The sequence below is a fragment of the Neopsephotus bourkii genome, unplaced genomic scaffold (genome assembly GCF_033783945.1).
Source record: "Neopsephotus bourkii isolate Nb327-2 ecotype Australia unplaced genomic scaffold, CSIRO-AGI_Nbou_v1 NB_1060, whole genome shotgun sequence".
NCBI lineage: Eukaryota > Metazoa > Chordata > Aves > Psittaciformes > Psittacidae > Neopsephotus > Neopsephotus bourkii.
This window is the reverse complement of record NW_026901548.1, coordinates 1,171,848-1,199,500: the sequence shown is the minus strand read 5'-3', so window position 1 is coordinate 1,199,500 and position 27,653 is coordinate 1,171,848. Positions and strand designations below refer to the sequence as shown.

Here is a 27,653-nt window from a genome sequence, read left to right as displayed (position 1 = left end):
CCCACCGGCAACCATGGGGGGCCAGCCCCATGCCGCAAGGCCACCCGCGTGGTGTCCCTGTGTATTGGGGCGCAGGGCACATGGAAGACACTGACCCCCACGGATGAGCCTGCCTGGCCCCCGCTCAGAGCTGGGGAGGGGATGTGCAAGTCCCTTTAGAGCCCTGTGGGGTTTAGGGGGGTCTCAGCTGAGGCCTCGCTCTTCGTTTGGCGCATCTGAATTCTAGTGTTAAGTACAGAGCAGAACACCCACGGACAGCACGGAACATTGGGGTTTAGCTCGCGGCATTAACAGTTACATGGCAAACAGTCAGAACATGTTACACGGTACCTGCGGGGGGAACCGGGATGGGGGGGCACCGGCTCGGGATGAGCTGCACGCGTTGTACAAGCCTGGGCAGGGCAAGGCTGTGTAGAGGGTGAGGAAGAGGATGCTCGGTGCCGGAGGGGCCGTATCTGGAGCATCCTTGGGCGGTAGGATGGGTAGAAGCCTGCGGGGTGGGGGGGCTTGGCTCGCCGGCCTTCCCAGCATCATTGGCCTTGTGGCGAGACTGAGATCCCGCAGAAGGGACACTTGGGAAGAGAGATGCGGACGCTCCGATCCTTCCTTTAAAGCCAGTTTGGTTTCCAGGCAGCAGGGCCCCAGAAGGCAGTGCAGGGGCTCCAGCCCATCCCTGCGGGGTCAGGGCGGCGGTGGCATTCCCACGGGAGCCGGCGTGGAGGCACTGTCGCTGCTCCGCCGGATTAACCCGCTCACGGGCAATCCCGGCACTCCGAGGCTGAGCAGTCCCCATGGCTACGGGGGGGATCCCCAAGGGATGGAGCCGGCAGCCCCGGGACAGAGCTGCCCCCTAAAATCAGGTCTCTGCGGATGGGAGCCAACCCCGACCCGTGCGGGGGGCTCCATTTCCATCCCAAAACGCGGGTACCGCAGCGCATCTTCACATGGCTCTCGGTGCTCCCAAGAGCATCCTCCCGGGCAGGAGCAGGCTGGCTCCCCGTGACGCAGGGGTCCCGCTGCAGCCCTGCTCACTTCCTCGGGATCTGGACGCTGGCGTACTCAGAGCCGGCCTCCTCGGGGCGCGGGGCCGGCCGCGGCGGTGCCTTGCTCAGGTGCACCATGTCCAGGTCGGCGTAGGTGAGGTTGTCATCGCCGTTGGGCGCCCGGCTGCTCTGGATGCAGGCGTACTCCGACTGCTGGCTCATCTCCACCATGCGGCGGATGGTTTTCCTCTCTTTGTCGAAGTTCAGGTCCGCGTAGGTCACGTTGTTGGGGTCGGATTCCTGTCGGGGACAACAGGAGTTCGTCCTTTGGAAGCATGAGTGAGGAGCCTCCCCATGACCACCAGCCCAAACCCTGCACTGGGGTCAATCCCACTGCAGCTTGCTCTCTGCTTGTACAGGGGGTATCGTTTACAAGGGCCTGTAGGGACAGGGCAAGGGGAATGGCTTGAACCTGCCCGAGGGGAGACTGAGCTGAGCTCTTAGGCAGAAGCTCTTCCCTGTGAGGGTGCTGAGGCGCTGGCACAGGGTGCCCAGAGAAGCTGTGGCTGCCCCATCCCTGGCAGTGCTCAAGGCCAGGTTGGACACAGGGGCTTGGAGCAAGCTGCTCCAGTGGAAGGGGTCCCTGCCCGTGGCAGGGGTTGGAGCTGGAGGAGCTTTAAGGTCCCTTCCAGCACAAACCAGGCTGTGATGAAGGGGAGCGATGCCCCCACAGCAATGCTTCACCCCACGTTACATCTTCAAAGCACCAAGCCCCGCTGACAGGCTTCAGCACCAGCCCCATGACTCAAGCGCCACCCTGGATGCAGGCGCACTCTGAGTGCGAGGATGAGCAGGGGCCAGGCTGCCCAGCGATGCCCACGCCGGAGCTGGCAGAGGCTGGGTGGGATGGGCAGATTGCTGCTGATCACGACTTTGCTCGGAGCTGCGTCACCGAATGCAAAACAACTCCACAAATAGCCCGGCCGGCTATCGCACAGCTGGCTCTCAGGCACTACAAACCCAGACTTCCACGAGGAGGAGGACGAGGAGGAGAGGGCCAAGGCAGAAAAGATGCTGGAAGTGGCTACCCCATTGCCGGGGCAGCGCTCCTTCCCTCGCCTGCCGCTGTGTGGAGACTCTGATGCTTCACAGGGGAACCACCACCCTCCACTGGAGGCACGGGGATGTTTCATGCAGGAACCACCCTCCTCCTGCCTCCGGTGCCGCCCCACTGCGCTCCCTGCCCGGGGTCAGTGCATCACCTGCGTATTGGCCTCGCTGCTCTTCTCCGGCTCGTGTAACCTGAAAAGGGGAGCAAAAGTCACATCAAGCAAACGTCCCATTGCCTCTTCCCTTGTGATGGAGCAGCTGGGGGGGGCGGATGCAGAACAAGCTCCTTGCAGCAGCACCCAGCAGGATGAGTCCCCACCAGTGAGTGTTTGCTCACTTGCTGGTCCAGCTGCATCTCTGCAGGCTGGAATCCCACCTCCCACCCCCTTGTGCAGCCCCACCAAGCGCCAAGTGTTTGGCTACGAGCTCACTGCAGGGGCAGAACCACAGCCAGGGAGATGGGCAGCGCCTGTGCTCCTGCCTTCCCTTTAGCAACAAGCTTTTAGGGATCCGGCTGCATCCCAGCCCCAAAGGAGCCTGTTGGCAGGCTCAAAGAGCCCATGGGTTAATCAGTGACTAGAGGGCTGCACTTACCTAGCTGACGGTGAGCTTTTACCTGCCGGAAGAGAAATGGTTTAGGAAAGAAACAGACCAGGAAACAATGGGACCCCCCTCCTTCCCCATGGAATGCCAGCCCCCATGCAGAGACTGCTGCAGGAGCAGATACCCATCTTTTCCCAAGGCAGTTTGCTAGAGCTCTGCTCCATTCCCTGCAGGAGCTGCAAGGGAGGGTCAGGTATTTTGGGCACAATGAACACAAGCAGGTTTGACTCTGGCAGCCGTTGGCACACAGCAGCAACGGGGCAGAGCCTTCCCTGCAACCAACCCAGTCAGCTCCGCTCTGTCCTTCCCTTTGGGCAGGAGCTGCAGGAGCAGAGCTGGGAATTCAGCATCCCCTGATGCTCCAATGAGGGAAAAGGGGGTCAGGAGCAGCTTCTCTTCTGCCATTGGTTTCCTTACCTTTGCTCTGCTTTGCCCGGATGAGGTAAAGAATTGCAGCCACCAGCAGCGCCAGCACCGTGCAGACCACCCCCACCACGATGTAGATGAGGACCAAATTGTCTGAAACATGAATGAAAAGGGTCAGCATGGGCCTGAAAACACTGGTACTGACCCAGTGCCTGCAGGCTCGCAGCTGGGTGACACCTGAAGCACTGAGGTCAATACATCGGTACCTGTGAATACCCCCAAACCCCAATAGGGAGATGCTGTGTCCTTGGGGCAGACTGGGGGGGGATTTCTAAGCTTTATGGGGGGGGGTATTTTACAGCATCCCTGCATCTCTCACGCACCGTTATCAGTCTGGGAGCGGTCGCTCAGCCCGCCCTTGGCCGGGGCAGCGATCCGCAGGGTGCTCGTCCCGTTGATGGGGCCCTGGGCGTCGTGCACCACGCGGCACGTGAACACGGACCCGTTCTTCTCCTCCGTCGCTTGCACCTCCACCAGGCTGCGCAGCTCGAACAAGCCCCGCGGGGTCTCCGCTGGCGGGGGGGGGCTCCCCACGCTCATCTCCGTCCCGTTCTCCAGCCAGGCCACGGCCACGTCTCCCGGGTAAAACCCCTTCACGAGGCACGTCAAGTTCACCGTCTTGTTCAGCTCCACGGGGCTCGGCGGCTCAGCCACCACCTGCACGCTGGGGGGCACTGGGGAGAGAGGCAGCGCCTGGTGCGGGCCATCCCCGGCCCCGCTGCCCGCAGCGCGCCCCCTGCCCCCCGGCCCCGCACAGCGCAGCGCGGCGCGGCCCCCCCCAGCCCTCACCTCGCAGGGCTCGGCTGAGCTGGAAGCTGCCCCGCAGCGGGGCCGGCAGCGTGCGGTGATGAACCTCGCACTGCAGCTGCGAGCGGACGTCGCCCTCCTGCAGCGTCACCGACACGGTGCTGGACGCGTCGAAGGAGGATTTCGTCTGCCCGGGGCTGACCTGGGGCTGCTGAGCCGAGATCTGGGCCCCGTCCTTCAGCCACTTCACAGCGATTTCCCTGGGGAAGAACCCTCCGGCCGTGCAGGTGAAAGGCACCGATTGCCCCGGCCCTGCTCTGCTCTCCGGCCCCCTCACCACCGGGCTGCTGGGTTTGGCTGCGGGAGAAGAGGAGCAACGGGGCCGTCAGACCGGGCTCTGCCAGCCCTGCCCGGCCCCGGGGCTCCCATGGGGACATGGGTATGGCCAGGGGTGACCCACGGGACCTGCTCCTGGGGCAGCACCGAGCCCCTTCTGCTCTGGGAGCCCCACTCACCGTACACGGACACCTCGGTGCCCTTTCCATGCTGAAACACGATCACCCCACGCACAGACTTGTCGTACTTCACGCAGTAATAGGTGCCGGCATCCTCGGGGTGAACATTCCTGATGTGGATGGTGAAGTCTGTGTCGGACCCAGTCGCTGTCCTCATCACACGGGGGAACGTGCCCGTCTGGTCATAAATGGTCTCATTCTCACTGCCCCAGCCCTTCAGCCACTTCACAGGCCCAATGGGACCATCTCCAGATGTGGTGCAGTTCAGGGTGAGCGTCTCTCCCGCTGTCACTGACACATTGCCCTGGGGCTGATGCAGCTTGAAGCCCTGAACCTCCTGGGCACCGGTACCTAGGGGGGGAACATCAGAGCACATCACATCTGGCACCGCACACCCGACCGGGTTCCCTTCCGCAACTCTGGGTAGTGGGGACCAGGGTAGCAGGGAGCCCACAGAAGGCACAGAAGCATCAGACACCTCTGTGCTCCCACCAGGCAGAGCTGTGCCAGTGAACACCCGAGGTGCCCAGAGCAGCTCAGACTGGAGGCAGTTCCCAGCTGCCGGCACAGCCGCTGCCTCCCATCGCCGCTCGGCTCTCACAGGAGGAAACAGGGGCGCAGGATCCGAGGCGCTCCAGAGCCCCGGCTCCCCTCGCAGCTGCAGCACCACGAACCGCACTGAGTGTCCCACTTCTGCAATGACTCCAAGCCCTGATTCCCTCCAGCAGAGCAGAGCCATGAGCCAAAGCTGGTGCCAGTCAGGCCGACGCCAGCCCTGCTCATTGCCAACAGAGAGCAGTTCCCTTCCAAGCATCCCTCATCCAGCCAACATCACTGCACGTCCCCACACAACCAGAGACCTGCTGTCCCAGGGGATCCCCCATGGGTGCCGGTACACCTTCCTACACACAGGGACAAGCAGCTAACAGGAAAACTGCTGGAGTTCCGCTCACCCTATGGGCAGGTGATAACAAAGTGCACCAGAGCGGGCACTTGGGGCTCCAAGCCCACCGCTATGCAGGTGGGATGCACCAGGAGCTGCTCAGCCCCATGCACCAGTGATGCTGCTGCTCCCTTCTCCCTAAAAGTAGCTACAGCATCAGACCAAGCTACCCCATAGTCTATATAGCTCTCAAAGAGTTGGTTTTGGCAGTGCCTGCAGTGCCAACATCATTACTACAACCACACTGAATGAGATCTCAATACAGGTCACTGCTTAAAGGAACAGCTTTAAGCAACATGGGAGAACCACTTAAACCCTGCTGATAACAGGGGCCAGGCACTGCTGACTGCTGCAACCCCAGAGCTGGCAAGTGGCACACGGAACCGGTGTCATGGTCATGCAGAGAGCATCAGGCTTGAACAGGAAGCTCCTGCACCCCACCGCAGATAAAACCCAAGGCAGAGACTCCTTGGTCCCCTGCATCCGTCCCCAGGATGGGACGGGATCCTCGCCTGGATGCTCCCAGGAGAAGCCTCTGCAGGACAAGCTGCTCTGCCTCTTCCCGGCCATGGCTGCCTCCCACAGAGCCTGGAGAGGGATTTTGGCAGCCGTGGATCCCTCCTGCCTTCCAGCAGTGTGTTCCCACCGTCTGCACTGTCTTGTTCTCAACAGCCGGAGCCACCAGTTCAGCCGGGCTCCCCAAATTAAAGGCTTTTTGCCCAGGGCATTAGGCTGCTGCATCCACATCATAGGCAGATACCCACAGACAAAACCTTCAGCTCTTGGTGTTTCCCTTCAAAGCCACGCCAAGGACAACGCGTTAGGGGCACTCAGCACCAGGCCAAGCTTGCCCCATAAGACAAGCGCAATAAGACAGAAGCCTGGCTTGTGTCACATCCAAATGGCACCACTCAGGCTGATCCCTGCTCTTGCATCTGGGCTCTGCAAGGCAGATCCATGGCTCTTGGGTGACACCAAACCAGAGGGCACAGAGTCCCTGCCCTCCGCGGGGGCTGGTGTGTGCCATGTGCAGAGCACGGTGACACAGGGCACATGCTGCTGCTGCAGCATCTCTTGAGCTTCTCCATTGCCTCTGCCTCAGAGCTTTCCCAAGGAGGGGTAAGAAACACACAGAGGAAGTTTGACAGCACAGCATCATCATCTGCCCCTCGTCATCCACCTCTCACCATGGGGATGTGACCCGGACCATGGACCAGGCTGCAGCGGGCACAGGGACCCCTTCACATCCCCAGGGTGGCCACGTTACTGGTTGCTCACTCTGCTCATCAGCATCCCTGTGTAATAGTGACCCATATGGGGTGGTGCCCCCCCTGCACCCCCTCAAGGGTCCCCTGCTCCGAGGGGCCAGCGCCGCCCCGTGCAGCACAGCCCAGCCTGCAGCGAGCCAAGCGCTTCCTCCTCATCCTCCCTCTCTCCATCTGTCCCATCTCCCCACGAGCCACGCGTCGTGCCGGAGGGGGGAACGCGGGGGGAAGCGCCTGTCTTGGGGTCCTGGGGCTGACCCCAGCACCAGAGCAGGGTTGGGGTGGGCCCAGAGGCGTTGCTCATCCCTGAAGCATGTTTGGGTGCAGCGATGGGGTCTTGGGGCAGTTAAACTGAGCTGAGTGCTGTAGCTCCCTGAGGCTCCTGGGCTCACCTTGGCAAGCAGATGGGTTCGGAGCAGGGTTATGGATGGTCCCTGTGCATCTCACATCATCCCCTCTCCAGGCAGCAGCAGAGGGATCTGCAGGCAGGGCCCAGTGGCAGGGTGCTGGAGGTGCTGCTGCAGCAGGGCCGTTGCCATACGGGGCTTCTCTGTTAGTGCCGCTGCTCCCAGAGCAGGCAGGGAACAAAGGGCTTCCCACTGCTCCCATGCTGCCTGCCAGGAGCCTGCACGGGCAGTGCTGGTCACTGCAGAAGGCACACGTGGCTCTTGGTAGCCTCTTAGATAGGACTAAAACGTGGCTTTGGGGTATTTTCCCATGTGTTCTGCTATGAGCCGCCTCGCTGCTTTAGAGCCTTTCACACACAGCTCCGCTATTCAGCTCACCCCGCTCCGGGTTTGCAGATCTATTAAACATGAGCTTCAGCCATGATACAGCACGTTAACAACACGTCACTTCACCAGGACCCGCTCCTGCCTCCCTCCCACCGAGGAGCACAAGCAGCGGTCAGCATCCCCCTCTGCTCACGCAGCACCCAGCAGCACCATCCTGACCAAGCCCCCTCCAAGCTCCTGCAGCAGCAGCCCCACAGCGATGCCGCCACCCCCCCCCCCTGCCATGGGAACACACAAAGGGGAAGTTGTCAGAAAACCCCAGAAGATGCAAGCTCGACAACGCGAAGTTTCCACTGCGGCTCCGTCCCTCCTGTCCCCCCCCGACGGCAGCTCCTCCTTGCAGCCGGCAGCCTCCCTCCTTCCCCTTTCTGCCTGCTCACCCCTGCCCGGTCGCTGTTTGCCAGCACCGGGTCTGCTCCCTACGTGCCTGGAAACGGGATGCAGGGGGTTCCTCGTGCTGCAAACACGAGGCACACAGCCCCATCTCTCACCATTCCAGCATTAAACAGCTTCCCACCTGCACACTGACGCTGCCACCCCATGACTTTGCCTTCAAACGGACTCTTGCCTCCAATCCCCAGGGCAGCTCAGGTGCTCTGCCCCTGCAATGTGCTCCATCCCACACTCCGGAGTTAGCGAAGGGGATCAGAGCCCCCCAAAGCATCACCTGATGGTTCCCATGTAGGCGGGAGCATCCTCGCAAGGCGGACCCGGAGCACTTCCATCCTGGAGCAGCGGCACGAGCACGGGCATCGTGCTGCGCCTGCCCTGGCCTGGCCGAGCCTCCCTCCTGGCATTCGGTTTCATTTGGGAGCAGCATCACCCCCGGCCCTCCCGCTGCGGCGCAAGTTTCCCATCTTTCCTTCCCCCTGGATTCCACCTTTTGAGGTATCTGATAGGGAGCAGATTGCGAGGGGCTGGGGTTGGATCCAGGAGCGGCTGCTCGGATGCTTCCTGATAAAAATAGACCTTTTCTTCCCCCTTCCAAAGGGGCTGGGTGAGCAGCTCCAGGGTGGAAGCAACGTGCAGCTGGCCACCGGCATCCCGAGCCCTGCAGGCACTTGCTGAAGGGCAAGAGAAGCCCCAGAATAATCCCATTGGAATTTCACCTGCAGCCGGGCTGCCCATGGGGGACACTAACAGGTGCTGCCTATAAAAAGGGGCTGGAATCTGCAGTCTGGGGGCAGCCAAAAGGAGAGACCCTGGGATAAGCTTGATCCCGGTGCGGCTCCGGGAGGGCTGTAGTAAAGGCTGTATCTTACAGACATGACATCAGAGGAAGCCTCGGATCACACACAGCCACCATTTGCGAGCTTCCCTCCTACAGCCTTAGCACAAATTGAGCTCGAAAGGCAGAGCCCCACCAGCAAACAGATTTCCTCTTTAGGGGAGGCTCCGAGAAGCGCCTGCACAGCACAGATTTTGCAACCCGGCTTCCGAGCACCTCGCTTCTCTTTGCCCTACAGGAAGAGCTCCAGCAGGACCTTCCCTTTCCCCTTCGCTTCTGCAGAAGCTCTATGGGAGCAGCAGGGGCCTGGGCCAGCTCTCCTGCAGCCCAGGCTTCGCTTGAGGCGGGTTCACCGCATGGAAGCGGAGGCTTCGGATCCGCATGCTCGCACCCGAAATCAGGGATGCAAAGCACGGCTTCCCGCCCCAGGATGGCTCCTTCCCTATGGCTGCCTTGGGAAAATGGGGCTCTTCCTCCCAAGGCCACGTTTAATTAAACCCAAGCTCGTTGCTGGAGCCGTTCTCCCGTGGCAGGAAATCACAGCGGTTCACCGAGAAGCACCGCTCGCCGCCAAAGCCTTCTTGGCTCTCAGCAACTGGGAGTTTTCAGCTTGGGGCCAACACTTCTCAGTTGTGATCAGGCAACTCAAAGCAAGGAGTGTTGTGCTGAAAGCATTTGCTTTCTGCTCAAGTTTGCGCTCAACTCCCTGCCCGAGGAAAGCTTTGGTGGTAAATAGCTCCGATGGGCCTGGGAGAAGATGGGCTTCCCCCACATGGGAGCCTGGGCTGGGTTATCTGCAGTGGGATCCCAGTTGTGGACTTGGGCAGGTGGAGAGCTCAGGAGCAAGGTGCTCCTGAAGGCACGTGGTTATTGCCCCGTCCTCCCTGGAGGTGGGCAGGAAGGAGGGCTGTTCTTATCCTGAAGAGCACTGAAATGAAACCTCCTAGAAAGGAAACCTTGAAAGCAGCAGCCACCACAGGGCTTCGTTCCTGGAGGGGCGAGAAACTTCCCACTGCTGGTAAGGGAAGGGAAACAGGCAGAGAGCAGCACAAACCCCGATCGCCTCACGCTGCAGCACCAGGGGCTGCTGGAGCCCTGGGACGTGCTGGAGGCCGGCAGCAGGAGTCCAAGGAGGGCTGGGGGACACAGGGGGTAGCAGGAGGAACCCGGGGTGCCCCGTGGCTGATGCTCACAGCAGGGTTGGGTGGCGCAAGGTGCCCGCAGGGGTGGTGCAATCCAACCACTTCAGTGCTCAACAGTTGGGTTGGAGCATAAGAACTGTATGGGGGGGGGAAGCAGGGGGGTAACAAGAAAAACAAGTTCATGGAAGGGTTTGGGTTGGAAGGAACGTTAAAACTCATCTGGTTTCAGTCCCCTTCCACCAGAGCAGGTTGCTCCAAGCCCAGTCCAACCTGGCCTTGATGGGGCACATCTGAAGTCAATGGCAGAGGAGCCCGGTGGCCCTCAGCACAGCCTCCCCCCTGCCTGCTCCACCATCCTCCCCATCAACCTCCGAGCAGGAATTTGGGCTTGCAGAGATTTTCCTCTCACGTAGCTGGCAGGGGGTGCTAGCAAATGGGTGGAAACAACATGCCGCTTCACGTCCCTGCCTAATTCCCTCGTCTGGCTGCGAAGGGGAATGTCTGCCTTGAAGTTTGCTGCTGGAGGAGCCGCGGAGCGAGGCCCCTGCGGGAGGGGAGCCCATCACCGCGCTCTAGGTCACCGCGGAGAAAGGTCAAACCGAACGGCATCATGTCGCGGTCGGGAGGTGCGCGGTGAGAGGAGGGGGGGGAGAGGCGAGGATGGAGGGGAAAGGAAATGGGGAAAGACGGGAAGAGCAAAGGGAGCTGCAGGGCCGTGGCTTACCTGGCAGGGAGAGCAGCAGCAGGCAGGTCAGCGGCCAGGCGCTCCGGGGAAGCGGCTCCATCGCCGGTGGTGTCGGGGCAGCGGGGGCTGGAGATGCTGCGGAGCTCCTCGCTTCGCTTTTGGGGTTAAGAACAGAAGGAAAGGGGAAAGGCGGACGGCGGCCGGAGCGGGCGCCGCTGCCCCAGCCCCGAATGAGGAAGGAGGGGCTGGGCTCCCGCCTCCCGGCTCCGAGCGCACGCACAGCCCGGCCCCCCCCCCCCCTCCGCACCCACCGGGCCGGGCCCCGGCACCGAGCGCTCTACGGGGCCTCCCCGCCCGCTCCGCGCCGTTACCGTGGCACCGGGGAGGGTGGAGGGGGAAGGGGGCGGCACCGGCTCCAAGCGGGGGGGGGGGTGGTGGTGTCCGTCCGTCCTCCCCGGTCTAAGGTCGCTTCCCAACGGCGGGGGCGAAGCACCGAGCACCGCCCGCCCCGCAGCGCGCTCGGCTTTCGCAAGGTCCCACCGGTGCGCTGCTGCCTTAAGGTGGGCTGGGGATGGGGATGGGGATAGGGATGGGATTCCCCACCCCCGGTAGGCACCGGACGCTGCGTGCAGCCCCGCATCCCTGCGCTGGAACTGGGGTGCTGGGGACAACCGGCCTGGGGGGCCCTGAACGGAGGGATGGAGGGGGGGGGGGGTTAGGGGGGTCATGCCCCTGCCGACAGCAGATGCACAGGGAGCATTTTGGAGGTGCCACGTGGATGGAGCAGCTCAGCTTAGGGGGGTCAAAGTGAGGAAAGGGCCCTGGGGTGGCACAGACAGGGAGAGAGGAAATCATGGGATCCCAGAGTGGTTTGGGTTGGAAGGGACCTTAAAGCTCCTCCAGCTCCAACCCCTGCCACTGGAGCAGCTTGCTCCAAGCCCCTGTGTCCAACCTGGCCTTGAGCACTGCCAGGGATGGGGCAGCCACAGCTTCTCTGGGCACCCTGTGCCAGCGCCTCAGCACCCTCACAGGGAAGAGCTTCTGCCTAAGAGCTCAGCTCAGGCTCCCCTCGGGCAGGTTCAAGCCATTCCCCTTGCTCTGTCCCTCCATCCCTTGCCCCAAGCCCCTCTCCAGGTTCCTTGCACCCCCCTGCACCCCTGGAGCACGGGGGCATCCCCATGATGCCCCCTCACCAGGACAGGATTAGCAGGAGCCTGTGGCAGGCAAGACCCTGAGGACGAGGCAGCTGCAATGGGAGACGGGTCTGAGGAAGGGGAAAGTATCTGGATGTGAGCATCCATGGAATGCAGACCCTGCACCACCCTGCTCCTCTCTGACACAAAGCCCTCCCCAGGGAGGCACAAGGACACGCTCCCCACTGCACCTGCACCAGCTTCTCCCACCGCACACGGCAACCTCAGCACCAGGGCCCAGCTTCTTCCCTCGCATGGACGCAGTCACCTACAGCCAGCCCCGATGCTGGCATCCCCCAGCTCAGCACATCCCCAAAGCACCCACGGGGATGGGGCAGCCCCATCACAGCCCAGTGGGGGCTCCCAGCACCCGCAGGTAGCACCCATCCACCCCATTGCTCACACTGGGTGCTGGGGGACCGCCTGCCGGCTCCCTCCTCCTGCCCATGCAGCCGCTGGGGCTGTGGGTTTATTTCGAGCCCCGCACAAACAAACAGCAGCGCTCCTGAAGGGACTTGGCACCATCAATGTGCAGCCTCCCCCTCGGCCCCAGCTACGCCCATGTGTTGCATCCAGCCTTAATTTAGCTGCTGGAAGCCAGGACCGGCCCCTCCAGGCATCTGCACCGGGAACCCCCCCCCCCGCAAGCTGCCCTCAAGCACTGAAGCCGCAGCTTCTCCTCATGTAAAGCACCCTGCGGCCGGCTTGAAGCCCGTTGTGTTTATTTCCCCTTCCCACAGCTGCTGAGGCTGAGCCAGCAGCAGGGACCCAGAGGAGCCCTTGGGTTTGGCTTTTGGCCTTGTGCACATGCAGCATGACGGGGAAATAAGGGATTGCTTTGCACAGCGATTGGATATGGGATTAGCAGTGCTTGGTGGGAATCTGGGGATGGGGTGCCCAGAGAAGCTGGGGCTGCCCCATCCTTGGCAGTGCTCAAGGGCAGGTTGGACACAGGGGCTTGGAGCAAGCTGCTCCAGTGGAAGGAGTCGGGACTGGATGAGCTTTAAGGTCCCTTAAAGCCTGAATCATGCCATGATTCTCCAGATCATTGGGGCAGCACATCCCACCCGGGCACAGCCCAGCAGCAGGCACCCACAGGGTGAATGGGTACCCAGGAAGAGGGAAGGTGCTGGGGACACGCCGCAGCCATTCCCAGCCAATTCCCTGGTTATTTTGAACTGGAAGCGCAGCCCCCGGGGCCCTGTCTGGGCTGTTCTGCTGCTCGGCGCTGAAGGTTCAGACAACCTGTTTGGAGGCGATCACACCGTGGAGACGAGCCCATACGCAAGCAGCAGCCGCCGCGGAGCGCTTGGGAAGGAAAGTTAGAGCTTAAAAAAGCTCGGCGAGAGAAGGTACCACGGCAGAGCAGATGGCACCGCGCGAGCTTCCCGGGAAGAGATGCTAGTGCTCCCCATTAGGAAGCATATGGGCAGGCTCAGCTGCCTCCCCTTCTGCCCACGGCCCTTCCACTTGGCATCGCAGGGACCCGCTTGAACACGGGGGGGTTTGGAGGATGCACCCCAAAGGGCAGCCCCTGCCCTTCTAGCAGTGAACCGGAGCGCTGGGCTCCTTCCCATGCCCGGAGCAGAGCATTTCGGGAGGTGCAGCGCCATCATTAGTAGCTTCCTCCTGCACCAAACACCCACGGCGAGCAGGAGGCTGCTTGGCAGGGCGGGCAGTGCTGCCAGACTCCTGTGCTGCGGCGTGCAGCCAGGCTGCGCTCACTTCTGCAGCATCCTCACGCTCCAGCTCGAGCCCACAGGGATGCTTTTGGAGCCCAGGTGTCCCCAGCCCCAGGCGCAGGCAGCGTGGGGGGGGACCAGGGCTGTTTGAGGAGAGCTTTTCAAGAACAGGTTGGTTTTCAATGCTTGGAGCATAGTGAGGAGCCTGAATCACGCAGCCAACCCCCTGCCAGGGAGCACACTCGCTCCGGCAGGTTTGGATGCTGGAGGGAGGCAGGGCTCTGGTCCCCATCCTGGGGGTGAGGGCTCCAGTGTGCTCCTGCACTGCCCCATCTCCAGCTCTGCATGGACGGTGTGAGTGGTTGCTCCCCAAGAGGAGATGGGGACCTCTCCCTACACAAGAACCCCCGGGCAGGGCAGCAGCATCATCTATAGAGGGTCCCAAGACCCTCTTGTCCTGAGCCTGGCAGCACCCAACAGGGCAATTGGAGCCTTGCCAGGGTTCTTGCAGCACTGGCTTTGCCCACACAGCTCCTTCATCCCTTGATGAGCTCCTGTCTCATCCCTCCCAGCACTGACAGCCCAAGGGGACAGCGGTGGCTACTGCTGGAGGAGGACTCGCAATGATGGGGATGGAACAGGAACAGGACCTGGTTCCTGCCTCTGGTGCCAAACCTGGGCCTGTCAATGAGCCCCGTTTCATTACTGATGGAGGGGACTGCGTTTCTTCCCCTGCTGGGGACTTTCTCCCTTGGGACCCGCACTCCCCAGCCTCAGACAAACACAGCACAGTGCAGTGAGGAGGTTACCTATGGCCCGAGCCACCAGCACCAGGACACAGCGCTGTCCCAGAGAGCTCATGGGCTCAGTCCAGCCCCAAAACCCAAACCAACAGGGAAAGCTTAGAGATAAACACAGGGAAAACACCAACGCTTTGGACATCAGCCTAGAAAACACCCTAAAACCAGCATCCCACAGTGCTGGCTTGGGGCTGCGGCTGCAGAACTGCGCCTAAGCACCAGCAAGCAGCCAGCACCCATGGGAGCCCTCCACAGTCACAAAGGGAGGTGTTTGGGGTTGCAGATCCTCACTGCCCCAGGGAAGCTCGGAGCTGCCTGGTTGCATCCAGGCCCAGCCCCAAACACAGCCCAGCCCCGGCGCCCTGGGAGATGGTGCTTCCATGGCTCACCACAACAAGCCTGATGTGTGCGACCGCAGCAGAGCCAAGCCCAGCCCTGCTCAAGATGTGCTCCAGTGCACACAGCACAGCTTCCCTGCAGCCAGGGAGCAGCCAGGCACAGGACACAGCGCATCCATCCCATCCCATCCCTCCTCCAGCTCCAATGCTGGGCTCCATGACCTCCCCAGTGCATGAACCACGCAGACACATCCTAAAGCCCTCCTGCCTCTCCCCATCATCCCTCTGCCTTTGAGACATCATCCCCACAGGGCTTTAGGCTGAGTTAAAAAACCACACAAATGCCTTCTAAAGGAGGTAGCACCAATTACACTGCTGATATTTAGGGCTTCCAGCACAACAAATGGAGCTTCAGCTTCATTAGGTACCATGCCAATTTAATCCAAGACATCCCGTACAGAAAGAGCTTAAATTGGTTTATCCGATGTTAACTTAGAACAAGCAATATGTTAACATGGGGAGGGGAAGAAGTGACCCACAGCCTGTGTGCAAGGAGCAGCCAAGGCAGAGCGTGACCTGGAGAGAAGGGACAAAGGCAGCAGCACCCACAGCAAGAGCACCCCAGCACTGAGAGCCCTGGGTTAAGGATGTGTACCATACCTGTCTGCTCGCTGCATGCTCCCGCAGCACCCACCAGCAGCAGCAGCAAGGGATGGGTGTCCTCAGCTCACCCCCTTATGTGGGAGAGGGCCTGGGAGGGGAAACGAGCTGCAGGAGGTTCGTTAAGGCTGTGATTGCTGAGTCAGGGGCGGGCTGTGCAGGATGCTGAGTAAGCAGGGACCTCAATCGGCCTCATTCCAACCCCTGCCATAGGCAGGGACCCCTTCCACTGGAGCAGCTTGCTCCAAGCCCCTGTGTCCAACCTGGCCTTGAGCACTGCCAGGGATGGGGCAGCCACAGTGAGGCATTAACAGTGATTTAAGGTTGAGCTGAGCTATCTCAGGTCCTCATCTGAGCCCTGGGCCCCGCCGGTCGGTGCAGATGGTGCCGGGGAGGTGCTTCCCGGCACGGGGTATTCCAAGGAAGCCGCCTCCGCCGCCTGTCACCACAGCCTCCGCGTCCCTAATCACAGCCCACTTAGTTCTATGGCCCTCGAGGGCTCTGCCAGCATCAGCCCGTCCCCTCCCAGCCCATAAACTGGGATCACAAGGGAGGGATGCGGGCGCTGCCTGCGCCGCGCCGCACTGGTGTGCGATGATGCTGCGAGTGTCCTCATGGAGCCATCGTCCTGGGCTCTCCACCACCATCCACTGAGCAAAAAGGGGTGCAATGAGCTGCGGCATGGAGCGTATCTGCAACACAGCTCACCCATCCCCGTCCCATGTAACGCAGTAACTCATCCAGGCTTCCTTAATGCAGCCCTGCACTCCTCCGACGGGGGGAATTCCTCCTGGCTGTGTCAGAGCAGGAAAGGTGGTTTATATCCTGTGCCTGGCCTGGAAGCGGCCCTGCTGACCTGGAGGCGATGGGCAGAGGGGGGAACTGCTGACAGGCCAGGAAAACCCGGCTGTAAGGGATGGTTTGGAAGCTTGGTGCCCATTCACTGCCCTGAGCACTCTGCGGTGACCTTTGTTCCCTGCTAGGATCCTGCTCCGGAGGAGGCTTTGCTCAGTGCTGTGTGTGCAGGGGGTGAGCAAAGCCCCAGCAGCCCCACACTGCAGCCTCCTGCATCCGCAGCATGGGCGCAGCACAAGGATGGGGACCAGGGTGCAAGGCAGCTCCCCCCCCCCCAGCGCAGCTCAGTGCAGGGTACAGGGTGACCCCAATCCTGCACCCTGATTCATGCCCTTCCTGGGAGCTGTGGGGCTGCGTGGGGCTCACACCAGCTCTCGTGAGGAGCTGAGTGGTGCCTGCCCTGTGCCACTTCCCTACCCCAGTGTGGGCATGGGGGGGATGCTCAGCCCTGGGAGCAGTGGGGCTGCTGGGGCAGGGAAGGCAGGCAGGGAGCCAGGCAGCTCCAGCCCCACAGGGGCCATCTCGGGGTGGGTGTTAATCATTAACAGGCTCCTGGGAGCTGCTGGAGCCAAAGCCTCCATCCCTGCTCCAGAGGGGAATGCTCTGCACAGGGCTGCTCCACAGGGGTGGCAGTGCCGGTACCCAGAGCCCCACAGTGCACAGGCAGCTCCTCAAAACCATGGCCAAGCTGAGGCCCTGGGAGGCCTCCTCACCCTGACACCAGACAAATTCACCCTCTCAATCCCACACAGCTCTGGCTCTCACCAATGGGTCAGATCCCTGCCAGAGCTGTGATGGTTCCCCATATAGGATGCACCCTGTCCTCCAGCTGCCCCTACCCTTAACTTGGTGCTGCCGCTGCCATGCCAGCGCCCAGGGCCCGTGTGGAACAGCCTGGAGGGCTCCTGGGGTGCTGCAGTGCAGGGATGGGGTGCAGGATGCCCCTTCGAGCCCACAGCCCCATGGAGCGATGCTGGAGAAGACCTTGGTGTCCCCTTGGCTGCTCCACTTGCACCGTGCGGGTGAGAAGCGTGCCTGAAGGAGGAGCAGCATCGGCTCCGTTTCCCTTTGCCTTTTCCTTGCCGTGCATCCTCCCCGGGCTCTGCTGATTGCGGATTGTTGTGATGAAAGCAGAGCCGATGCCTGCTGCAGCTCACTGCAGGCTGGGCGGCCTCACAGAGCCCCATGGCAGCTGCAGCTGGGAGTGGGAATGCTAACGCGGGGGGATTGATGGTGTTAAACCATCCCAGGCCATCGCTTCCCGCTCCTCACAGCTCCCATGGGAAGCACCGGGGTGGGTGCGGGATGTTGAAGGCCAAGCTTGGATGGGGGGGATTTGTGCTGGACAGGCACTGGTGGTGCTGGGGAAGGGGAGATGCCCCAGTGAAGGGCTGAGCTGGGTGCAGGAGACCGGTACCACCCCGTGTCACCCTTTATTATCCCCCCAAACAGCGAGACCCAGCTCTGAATGGGGATGCTGCTGTCTTGACCAGCCCCCAGCACCACCAGCACCGCCCCAACCCTTACAATGGCTGTCCCTGGGGTGCTGTCCCCACACCATCCCCTCTGCAGCCTCACAACCTCCCTGTGCCAGAGCTAGAGGCTGTTTGCATTGGTCCCATTGAGACCAAGCAGAGCCCAGCACTCCCAGCTCCGTGCTGGTCCTGCTGCTGGGAGCTGGAGGGAGATGCTTCTGCGAGGGGTCTGTGCTGCTTTGCTTTGTGGCTTTGTTCTGAAGCTGAAGGGCAACGCAAAGCACGAGGATTGACTCTGCCTGTGCACGATCCACCGTGCTCCTGGTGACTGCATCAGTGCCAAGGGTCTGGCCTGGCCCTGATAAGGAGCTGGGAATCAGAGCTCTGAAACGCTGCCATCCTGCCCCGGAGCTCAGCCTGCGGGAGCCGCGCATCCAGAGGGTCCGTGCGGTGTCTGACAGGGTTAGAAACCGTTCCTGGGATGATCTGTTAGCAGCAGTGACAGCCAGGACACGCGGTGGCACCAGCTGAGGGGGGCCCACGTGTGTGGGGAACCCGTTCTGCCTGTGCATGTGTGTGCACGACAGCTCCAGGGTGGGTTGTAGTGTGAAGAGGGACCCTGGTCTTGGGTACCAAGAGAGCTGTCAGCAGAGCATCTCCCCTGCAACATGCAAGAGGGATGCTCCGGCTCCTGGCCGCCAGCATTAATGACATCCACGCAATTAGTCACTGGGAGCTCTGCCTAGCCCGAAGGATTAGCAACCGAAATCATCATCCCAAGGCATGAGCAGTTAACACCACTAATTACTCATGGTGTGAATCCTCACCCAAACACGAACCCCTGAGCAGGCAGCGGCCGAGGCAATGATGAGGGCATAGGGATGCTGCGGGCAGGGGTATGCTGCGGGCAGGGGGATGATACAGGCAGGGGTATGCTGCGGGCAGGGGGATGATACAGGCATGGGGGATGCTGCGGGCAGGGGGATGCTGCGGGCAGGGGGGATGCTGCAGGCAGGGGGATGATACAGGCAGGGGGATGCTGCGGGCAGGGGGATGATACAGGCAGGGGGATGCTGCGGGCAGGGGGATGATACAGGCAGGGGGATGCTGCGGGCAGGGGGATGCTGCGGGCAGGGGGATGCTGCGGGCAGGGGGATGCTGCGGGCAGGGGGATGATACAGGCATGGGGGATGCTGCGGGCAGGGGGGATGCTGCGTGCAGGGTGGATGCTGCTGGCAGGGGGATGCTGCAGGCAGGGGGATGCTGCAGGCAGGGGGATGATACAGGCAGGGTGGATGCTGCAGGCAGGGGGATGATACAGGCATGGAGGATGCTGTGGCTCCCAAAGACCGGAGCTGTTTATGGGGAATTTGCCGGGCTCGGGGATCCGTTATTTTTACCCGTTGCCATAGCGACCGATGCCATTATAAAATTAAGCTGAACCTTGCGGAACGAACGGATCTGTCAGGAGCAATTCCCGCAGCCCGCGTGTCGCTGCTCCCGCTGCGCTGCCCACCCTGCGCCCGGCCCGGCCGAGGCGATGGAGCTTCCCGATGGAGGCTCCGCATCCTGCCCACGGGCACGGTGCTGAGCCAAGGCGCTGGGCACGCTGCCGCCCCACGCTGGGAGCCGCTGGCGCCGGCACAGCCCCTCCGTGCTGGCAGCACCGCTGGGCACGTCCGGGGCCGACAAAAGCGCCCTGAGAGCCCGCATTGAGCCGGGCCCGGCTCCTCCCGCAGCGGCTGCTTTGCCCCGGCTCCTGCCTGTCGAAATGTGGCTCCCTTCTCCCTGCACTCCTCAAGCGCCGCTTGTGCCGCTCTCGGGGCTCTGCCAGCGCCGGGACTGCCGCCAATGGGGGTTACTGCGTGCCAGGAGGAGCGGGGGGACCCCCGCAGATCCCTGCTCTCGGGGAGCAGCTCCCGAAGGGTTTCCCCTTCCCAAACGGCAGCCGCGGCTCTTTTAACAGGACAAAACCCACGGAGCATCCCAGCTCCGGGCGTGATGCGCGTGGGGATGGCAGGGGCGAGGAGCACCCCAATTAGTGACCCATCAATGGGTGATCCATCAATGGGTGATCCACCAATGAGTGACCCATCAGTGGGTGATCCATCAACGGGTGAGCCATCAACGGGTGATCCATCAATGGGTGATCTATCAATGGGTGATCCATCAATGGGTGATCTATCAATGGGTGATCCACCAATGAGTGACCCATCAATGGGTGATCCATCAATGGGTGATCCACCAATGAGTGACCCATAATGAGTGATCCATCAATGGGTGATCCACCAATGGGTGACCCATAATGAGTGATCCATCAATGGGTGATCCACCAATGGGTGACCCATAATGAGTGATCCATCAATGGGTGATCCATCAATGGGTGACCCACCAATGGCTGATCCACCAATGGCACCCCCAGCACACACAGGACCTCTCCCCCCAAGGCCACCCTGGAACCTTCCCTGGGGCGCTGGCAGGACCAAGCACCGCAGCTGGATCCGCCTCCCGAGCGGCTCCAGGGGTGATTGTTCCTGAGCAGCGTCCCGTGAAACACCGAGCACACAAAGTGACTCTTTCTTCAGCACTGGGTGTTCCTGCCCGCCCCACGGCCCTGGAAATCCCTCTTTAGTCATTGCCAGAGCCTTGGCCTCCCCGGCACCCCGCGGTGAAGGATTGCACAGGCCAAAGGAGTGCTGGGCACAAAGGGTTCCCTTTGAAATGAGGTTGACACTTCCATTTCCACTGCCTGCCCCCTCTGCCTGCCATAGAAGAGATGGGGAAGGGCTGGAGGGCAGCCCCTGGTCTGCCCCACGTCCCCTCAGCTCCAGGGATTTAATGAAAATCATTCCAGAGCATCCCAGCTGCAACGGCACAACCTCCCATTAGACACCAGAGAATCCACACCGCCCAGCAGCACCCTCCATGCCTCTCCTCAGCTTAAAGGGGTCCTGGTTCACTTCCCCATGGCTGCAGGGCCAGGCTGCGGTGTGGGCACGGAGCCCACATCCCCCTTGGACAGCCGGGGGTGCCACAGGGTACCCCAGTGCTTGGGGGGGGGGGGGGGGGCTGGAGACAGCTCTGCAGTGCCAGGGAGATCCTCACTGCATGAGGAACCCGGGGGGAGGATGAGGCTGGTGGTGAGGCTGCAGCACGGGAACAGTTCCTATGACAACCCCAAGTCCCAGACCTGTTTATCCCCTTTAATGAGCCCCACAATAACTGTGAAACCCTGGAAGAAGATGCAAAATACATCAGGAACAGTGTCAAGCCCATGTCACTGTTTTACTTCAGCTTCATTCCGGGCTTTCCAAGGGAAAACCTGAGAAAAGGGGAGAATTGGTGGGTTTGGAATTGGTGGGATCAGGGTCTGGCCATGCAGCGTCCCAGGGCTTCTCCCTGCTCTGTGCTCCTCTCCCAGCACCCAGCGGGCTCAATCCTGGGGACAAGCAAAGCGTCTCTGTGTCCCTCTCACCCTTTCCAAGCTGTCCCTCCAGCTCCTCATGCTGGTCCCCATTGATGTCCTGGCACCGTATCCCTATGGCATTACCTGGATCTCATGGCAATGGGGTCCCCATGGCATCACCTGTGGCATCGTGAGGACCCTGATGGTCCCTCTTGGACCTGTGGCTGTTTGCCTGATGCTGATGTGCAAAGGGACCAGCCTGTCTGTCCTTGGGGATGGGCTCGTGGCCACCACATTCCTGCAGTAGCAAAGACAGGGCTGGACAAAGCAGGAGCACAAAAGCATCTTGGACAGAGACAGCCACAAATCAAGCCCTTGCCTGGATCTGATGGATGGGATGAACTGGAGCGATGCCGGGAGACACAATGGCCCCAGGCTGCCACCCTGGGGGAGGCACTGGCAGCGTGGGGGGGGGTCTAAGTTCTCACCATGGAGCTGGAGCATCCCCGGGCAGTGCACAGGGCATTTATCCCCATCTCCTCCCTTTGCTCCTTGCTCAGCCCCGGCTCCAGCACAAGCTCAGCTTTGTTCCGCTGCCTGCGAGCGCTGCCAGCCCTCTCCTGCCCCCCAGGGCTCCAGGGGGACCCCTGCACCCCCCGTTTCCGCCACCCCATCGGTGTTCATTGAGCCCTTGCCTCCCCCATCACGCTCCCTGCTATTTGCTTGCTGTTATCCCGTGTTTTCCATTGAGGCTCCTGCTCCCCGTTGGCTCTTGGCACAGCCGGTGCCCAACCCACGCTGGCTCCCTGGCACTGCACTGCACGGCACTGCATGGCACTGCATGGCACTGCACGGCACTGCACACACCACTGCCTGGCACCCTCCACCAGCCGTTTCCCACCTCCTGCTTCCTGCCTTCTCCCCACCCCATCCCAAACAGCCCTTTCCTTGGCTTTGCCGTCTCACGAGGTCCCGGCACCGGGCTCACACACACTGCATGGGGGGAAAGCCCAGCTAAAGCCCCACAACCCCCATGTGCCGGGAGCTTCTCGCTGTGGCTTGGGCTGCTTTGTTAGGATGCATCACCACAGCCTCAGCAGCATCCTTGCCTTGGCACGGCACCACCCTGACATGGCCACGGATGAGGTGCAGTACTGGGATACAGCCCAAACCCCTTCTGTGTCCCTCCCCAGCTTGGACACTGAGCCCCAAGATCCATCCATCCATCCCTCCATCCATCCCTCCATCCATCCATCCACCCATCCATCCATCCCTCCATCCATCCCTCCATCCATCCATCCATCCATGCATCCATCCATCCATCCATCCATCCCTCCATCCATCCATCATCCATCCATCCATCCCTCCATCCATCCATCCATCCACCCACCCACCTATCCATCACCCATCCATCCATCCATCCATCCCTTGGTTCTGCACCATGGGCAGGAGGATCCTGGTGGGTACCACCCCCAGCATCACCCGCATCCACCCCAATGCAGCACAAGCACCCTCCTCTCTCACTCAAGCACCCGACAAGCAGCTTAACAGGACGTGACAGTGACACCCAGCAGCAGCAGGAACCCACCACGAGGCCCCCCCCGAGCGAAGTGCACCCCGACACGCTCTTACCTTGTGTCGGTGCTCGGGCTCCTGTTTGTGCTTTCACTGCCGCACACCCCGGGCTGGTGGCTTAAAGGATTTTCCTATAATAACCTCCAAATCCCTCCCCTGGGCACTAAGCTGCAGACCTGGGCCCTTCACTAGGTGCAGAGGGCTCACGCTGCTCTGCTCTGCTTTGCATATGCTTGCATCACAGTGGATTCCCCCCTTCCTGACCCTGAAAAGCCCCGGATCCCCATGGATTTCATTGCCCCGAGGGCTCTCCCCCGTTTCAGGCTCACCCCCACACTCCACATCCTCCACCCGCGATCCCGAGGTGAGCTCGCAGCGAGCTCTGGGATCCTCCCCTGCAGGGGCCGGGCAGCCCCGGGTCCTGCTCAGGGACAGGAGGGGAGCCCCTGCCTGGCTCCACTCAGGGGCTGGTGCTGGGGGAAGGCTTCACCCCGATACCCCCCTGCCCATGGCCCCTCACTGCCCCTGGGGAATAAATCACAGCATCCCAGAGCGGTTTGGGTGGAAGGGACCTTAAAGCTCCTCCAGTTCCATCCAAGGACCCCTTCCACTGGAGCAGCTTGCTCCAAGCCCCTGTGTCCAACCTGGCCTTGAGCACTGCCAGGGATGGGGCAGCCACAGCTTCTCTGGGCACCCTGTGCCAGCGCCTCAGCACCCTCACAGGGAAGAGCTTCTGCCTAAGAGCTCAGCTCAGTCTCCCCTCGGGCAGGTTCAAGCCATTCCCCTTGCCCTGTCCCTACATCCCTTGTCCCAAGCCCCTCTCCAGGTTTCCTGCAGCCCCTTTAGGCACTGGAGCTGCTCTAAGGTCTCCCCTTCAGGAGCCTTCTCTTCTCCAGGCTGCCCCAGCCCAGCTCTCTCAGCCTGGCTCCAGAGCAGAGCTGCTCCAGCCCTCGCAGCAGCTCCATGGCCTCCTCTGGCCTCGCTCCATCAGCTCCATGTCCCTCCGGTGCTGCTGCCCCAGGGCTGGATCAGGACCGCAGCAGAGGGGCAGGATCCCTAGAGCAGGGGACGCTGATTCAGGCACGCAAATAAACCCCAAGCACGGCTCCTCCAGCCCCAGGCAGCTCTGCCCCGAGGTCCGTGCCGCCGGCCCGGGCACAGGCAGTGGGCTCAGGCTGTCTTGTTTCACTTCTCTTTTGGCGTTACAAGGCGAGAGTGAGCAGCGATCAAACTGGAAACCAGCAGCTGCAGCGGCTCTCAAGGGTACGGCGGCCACCGCAGAGCCCTCCTCTGCTTCCCCTGCAGCACCCGATGCATGGCTGGGTGCAGGCATGCGTGTGACACCGGCGGCGCTCAGGTGCGCAGTGCTGGCTGCAGGGTGCATGCACCCTGGGGCTTCCTGTGGTCACCGTGCTCCAGCCTCGGCCACCAGCCTGCTCCCCTTGGGGTGGGCACTGAGCAGATGTGCATGGAGCAGGGGATGTGCATGGTGCAGATGTGCATGGAGCAGGGGATGTGCATGGAGCAGATGTGCATGGAGCAGGGGATGTGCATGGAGGAGATGTGCACAAAGCGGATGTGCATGGAGCAGGGGATGTGCATGGTGCAGATGTGCACAAAGCGGATGTGCATGGAGCAGGGGATGTGCATGGATCAGGGAGAAGGGGTGGGAGAGCTACCACAGCACCATGAGCCACGGTCCCAGAAACCAGCCCGAGCTGGCACAGGGCTGTGGAGGGCACCGTGTCCCCAGACCTCACAGGACCAGCACTGCTTGCTCTGAACACAGTGGGACTGGATGGCCGGGGCCGTGTGCTGGTTTCAATGAGGACGGGCTCAGTGTGCAGGGAAGGTAACACAAATCAGGGACCTGCTGAGCTGGGGATGTGCCAGCGATGCCCCTTGCTGATGGGAACAGCCCCCAACAGCCTGCACAGGGCAGAGGTGCTCAGCCTCATGGCCTGATCCTGTGCTTGAGACGGCTGCTGAGCCCCAGCTCCAGCCTGAGCCTCACCCAGCCCCGCTGCCGAGGTGGGAATGAATTAGGGAAGCTTTGGCAGCTCCGAGCCCAGGGTGCAATGGACGGGGTGTGCCATGCAAACAGATCCACTTCTCCTTTATTGAGCCCTGCAGAACCATCCCAGCTTCCTCCCCCGGAATGGGCTTTTGCATCACTTGGCAGCGACCCTGATGCTGGCGTACTCGGAGCGGGCTGTGCCGGGGCTCCTGCTGTGCTGCGGGGCTGCGGGCAGGGGCTGGAGGTCGGCGTAGTGGATGTCATTGTCCTCCTTGCTGCTTCGCTGTGGAAGGACACACGCATGGGGAATGCTGTCCCAAGGGAAAGCTTCCACAAGTAACCCTAAGGGTAGGTGCTGTGGCTGCACGGATGGCATCGTGCCATGGTGGTGGCTGCTGCTCACCCATTGCCCAATCTGCCCCCAGAGCCTGGGGGAATCCCTACAAGTCAGAGCATCACCGAGAGATGCTCGTCCCCACAGTCACAGCTCGCTCTTACCTGGCCGGGCAGATGGGAGGTGTCTGGGTCCAAGGCTTGGCTGCAAGGGGGAAGGATTGCTGTTAGTGCTAAAGGCAGCTGGGTCCCCTCCACACCCTGCCTTCCTCAGTTCCCTTCCCCAGTTTAGCCAGGGCCTGCAGCATGTGGCCACACAATGCCCACACTGAAGGCAGAGAGGGCCGGGATGCTGCCTGTAGGCCTGGGCTGGGCTCAGACACTGCAGTGAGGGGCTGCAGGGAGCTCCCACCCATAGAACCATAGAATCATATAATAGTTTGGGTTGGAAAGGACCTTAAGATCATCGAGTTCCAACCCCCCTGCCATGGGCACGCACACCTCACACTAAACCATGGCACCCAAGGCTCCGTCCAACCTGGCCTTGAACACTGCCAGGGATGGAGCATTCACAACCTCCCTGGGCACCCATTCCAGTGCCTCACCACCCTCACAGGGAAGAATTCCCTCCTTAGATCCAACTGTGCCTGTGGGTAAAGGAGCTTTTCTGGGGAAAACCACTGCTCCAGCGGGAGAGGAAGCCAGGATAAGGGGGTGGATAAAGCAGTTCTCAGGGTGCAGAATGATGAGTACAAACCTGGGGGTCCCTGCACAGCACTGCAGAGGGATGGGCAAGAAGCTGCCTCTGGCCACCGGCCCGGCCGGGTTCCGGCTCTCTGCCTCGCCTCTGGACTTCCTCCTGTACATGCAAAGGGCGATGAAGAAGCCGAGGAGGAGGAAGCACAGCACTGCAGCTAGAGCCACCATGCTGGGAGCCAGGGCTGCCTCTGCGGAGGTACAAGAGAGGGTGGTGGGTGCGAGGCAGTGGGCAGGGTGGAGGCTGTGGGATGGGGTCCTGGGGAGCAGCATCCCACTGGGAGCCTCACTCACCATTCAGGGACACCTCGGTGCCCTTTCCATGCTGAAACACGAACACCCCATGCACAGACTTCTGGTACTTCACACAGTAATAGGTGCCGGCATCCTCGAGGCGAACGTCCCTGATGTGGATGGTGAAGTCCGTGTTGGAGCCACTCTCTGCCCTCGTCACACGGGGGAACGTGCCCATCTGGTCGTAAATGGTCTTGTTCTCACTGCCCCAGCCCTTCAGCCACTTCACAGGCCCAGCGGGACCAGATCCAGACGTGGTGCAGGTCAGGGTGAGCGTCTCCCCCGCTGCCACCGACAGCTTCACCTGGGGCTGATGCAGCTGAAAGCTCTGAGCCCTCTGGGCACCCGCACCTGGGCACAGGACAGGAGGGTTTGGGGCTCCTCTCAGCCCAGAGCAGCCCCAGATTGAGCCGGGTTTGCAGCAGCTCAGCTGAGAACCATCGCAGGGTTTGGCAGAGAGAAGCCGCAGGCGCCGGGAGTGGCAGAAACCACGTTCAAAATGAACAAGAACGGGCAAACACGCATCCGCTGTCGGGCTGCTACCAGAGCACTGTGCTTGCTTGGAGCCCAGAGGGAGCCAAGGGGAATTCCTGGCAGGAAATGCTCCCGAGCGCTGTTAAACCTTAACTCCCCAGCGCTGTGTGCCACGGACCGGGACCGCCGGCGCTCTGCGAGGAACTGGGCTCGCAACCAGCCGGGAGCCGGCTCTGAGCGGGGAGGAGCAGCCCTGGAGCCGAGCACAGCCCCGAGGCTCCTTCTGCCCCCCGACTCCTGCCCCCGGACCTCCCCAGCCCCAAACTCCCGTCCCCGAACGCCTCCCGCCCCCAACCCCTCCTGTCAAAGCCCCTCTCTACGGGCGCTGCCCGTCCCGCTTGCCCCAATAGCCCCAAAGGCGGTCGGAGGAGGAACCCCGCTCCCCGCAGCGCCCCGGGGCAGCAGGAACGGGGGGGAACCGCAGCCCCGCTCCGGACTCACCCGATGGTCCCGGCGGGACGAGGCTGCGCTGCCCGGGCGGGAGCGGAGCGGCGGTGGCGGGGCCGGCCATGGGCACCGGCTGCGGGAAGAGGAGGAGAAGGAGAAGCGGCACAGGAAATGGAAGCGAGCGGCCGCGGGCTGCGCCAGCCCCGGCGTGGGCGGGGACCCCCGACGGGCTCCATCCTCACCGGGCAGCGGGCACCGGGAGCCTGCCGGAGAGCCCAGCCCGAGCCCCGGTCCTGAGGGGGAGCTCTGGGCGCCCTCCCGGGCTGGCCACGCGTGGGGCAGCGGGATAGAGGGGGGCCCTGTCGCTGCCTGCCCCGTGCCGTGGCCGTGGCACACGGCGGTGGGGACAGCGAGACCGGCACCGCGGGCGAGGACCGGGCTGGTGGCACGAGGCGGTGTCGGCACCGCGGTGAACGGCGGCGGCTTGGGCAAGGGCTCCCTGGGGGAGCTCGCACAGAGGCGGGGCCCTTCCTTCCCCTTTGCCAGGAGGGAGCCCAGCGCCGAGCCGAGCCGGACAGGGCCGGGCCGAGCCGGGCCGAGCCGAGCCGGGCCGAGCCGGGCCGAGCCGAGCCGGGCCGAGCCGAGCCGAGCCGAGCCGAGCCGAGCCGAGCCGTGCCGAGCCGAGCCGTGCCGAGCCGAGCCGAGCCGTGCCGAGCCGTGCCGAGCCGAGCCGTGCCGTGCCGTGCCGAGCCGTGCCGAGCCGTGCCGAGCCGTGCCGAGCCGTGCCGAGCCGTGCCGTGCCGTGCCGAGCCGGGCCGGGCCGGGCCGAGCCGGGCCGGGCCGAGCCGAGCCGGACAGGGCCGAGCCGGGCCGGGCCGGGCCGGGCCGGGCCAAACCGAGCCGGACA

The 27,653-nt window shown here is 62.3% G+C and overlaps 2 protein-coding genes across 4 annotated transcripts in view; both read right to left on the bottom strand.

Moving 5' to 3' along the window:
- The window catches only part of RTEL1 (regulator of telomere elongation helicase 1), a 363,295-nt gene that overhangs the window by 138,075 nt on the left and 197,567 nt on the right, over positions 1 to 27,653 (bottom strand). The window lies entirely within an intron of this gene.
- LOC133216523 (uncharacterized) lies at positions 449 to 26,934 on the bottom strand. Its single transcript, XM_061361284.1, has 13 exons — positions 26,801 to 26,934; positions 25,826 to 26,176; positions 25,418 to 25,722; positions 24,601 to 24,725; positions 18,902 to 19,625; positions 10,481 to 10,778; positions 4,385 to 4,735; positions 3,912 to 4,226; positions 3,446 to 3,796; positions 3,114 to 3,215; positions 2,688 to 2,709; positions 2,246 to 2,285; positions 449 to 1,283 (listed from the first exon to the last, which is right to left on the bottom strand). Exons 1-13 carry the CDS (start codon positions 26,868 to 26,870, stop codon positions 1,029 to 1,031), a joined length of 3,309 nt encoding a protein of 1,102 aa, XP_061217268.1. The 5' UTR covers positions 26,871 to 26,934; the 3' UTR covers positions 449 to 1,028.

What these genes read in the sequence shown, in the direction of transcription:
- LOC133216523 (XM_061361284.1), bottom strand. Translation starts at nt 26,870, where the DNA reads ATGGCCGGCCCCGCCACCGCCGCTCCGCTCCCGCCCGGGCAGCGCAGC. An exon ending in CCGCTCCCAGACTGATAACG is followed by an intron (nt 3,216 to 3,445) that starts GTGCGTGAGAGA and finishes TTCATGTTTCAG; the next exon opens with ACAATTTGGTCCTCATCTAC. An exon ending in GCAGCGAGGCCAATACGCAG is followed by an intron (nt 1,284 to 2,245) that starts GTGATGCACTGA and finishes TGTCCCCGACAG; the next exon opens with GAATCCGACCCCAACAACGT.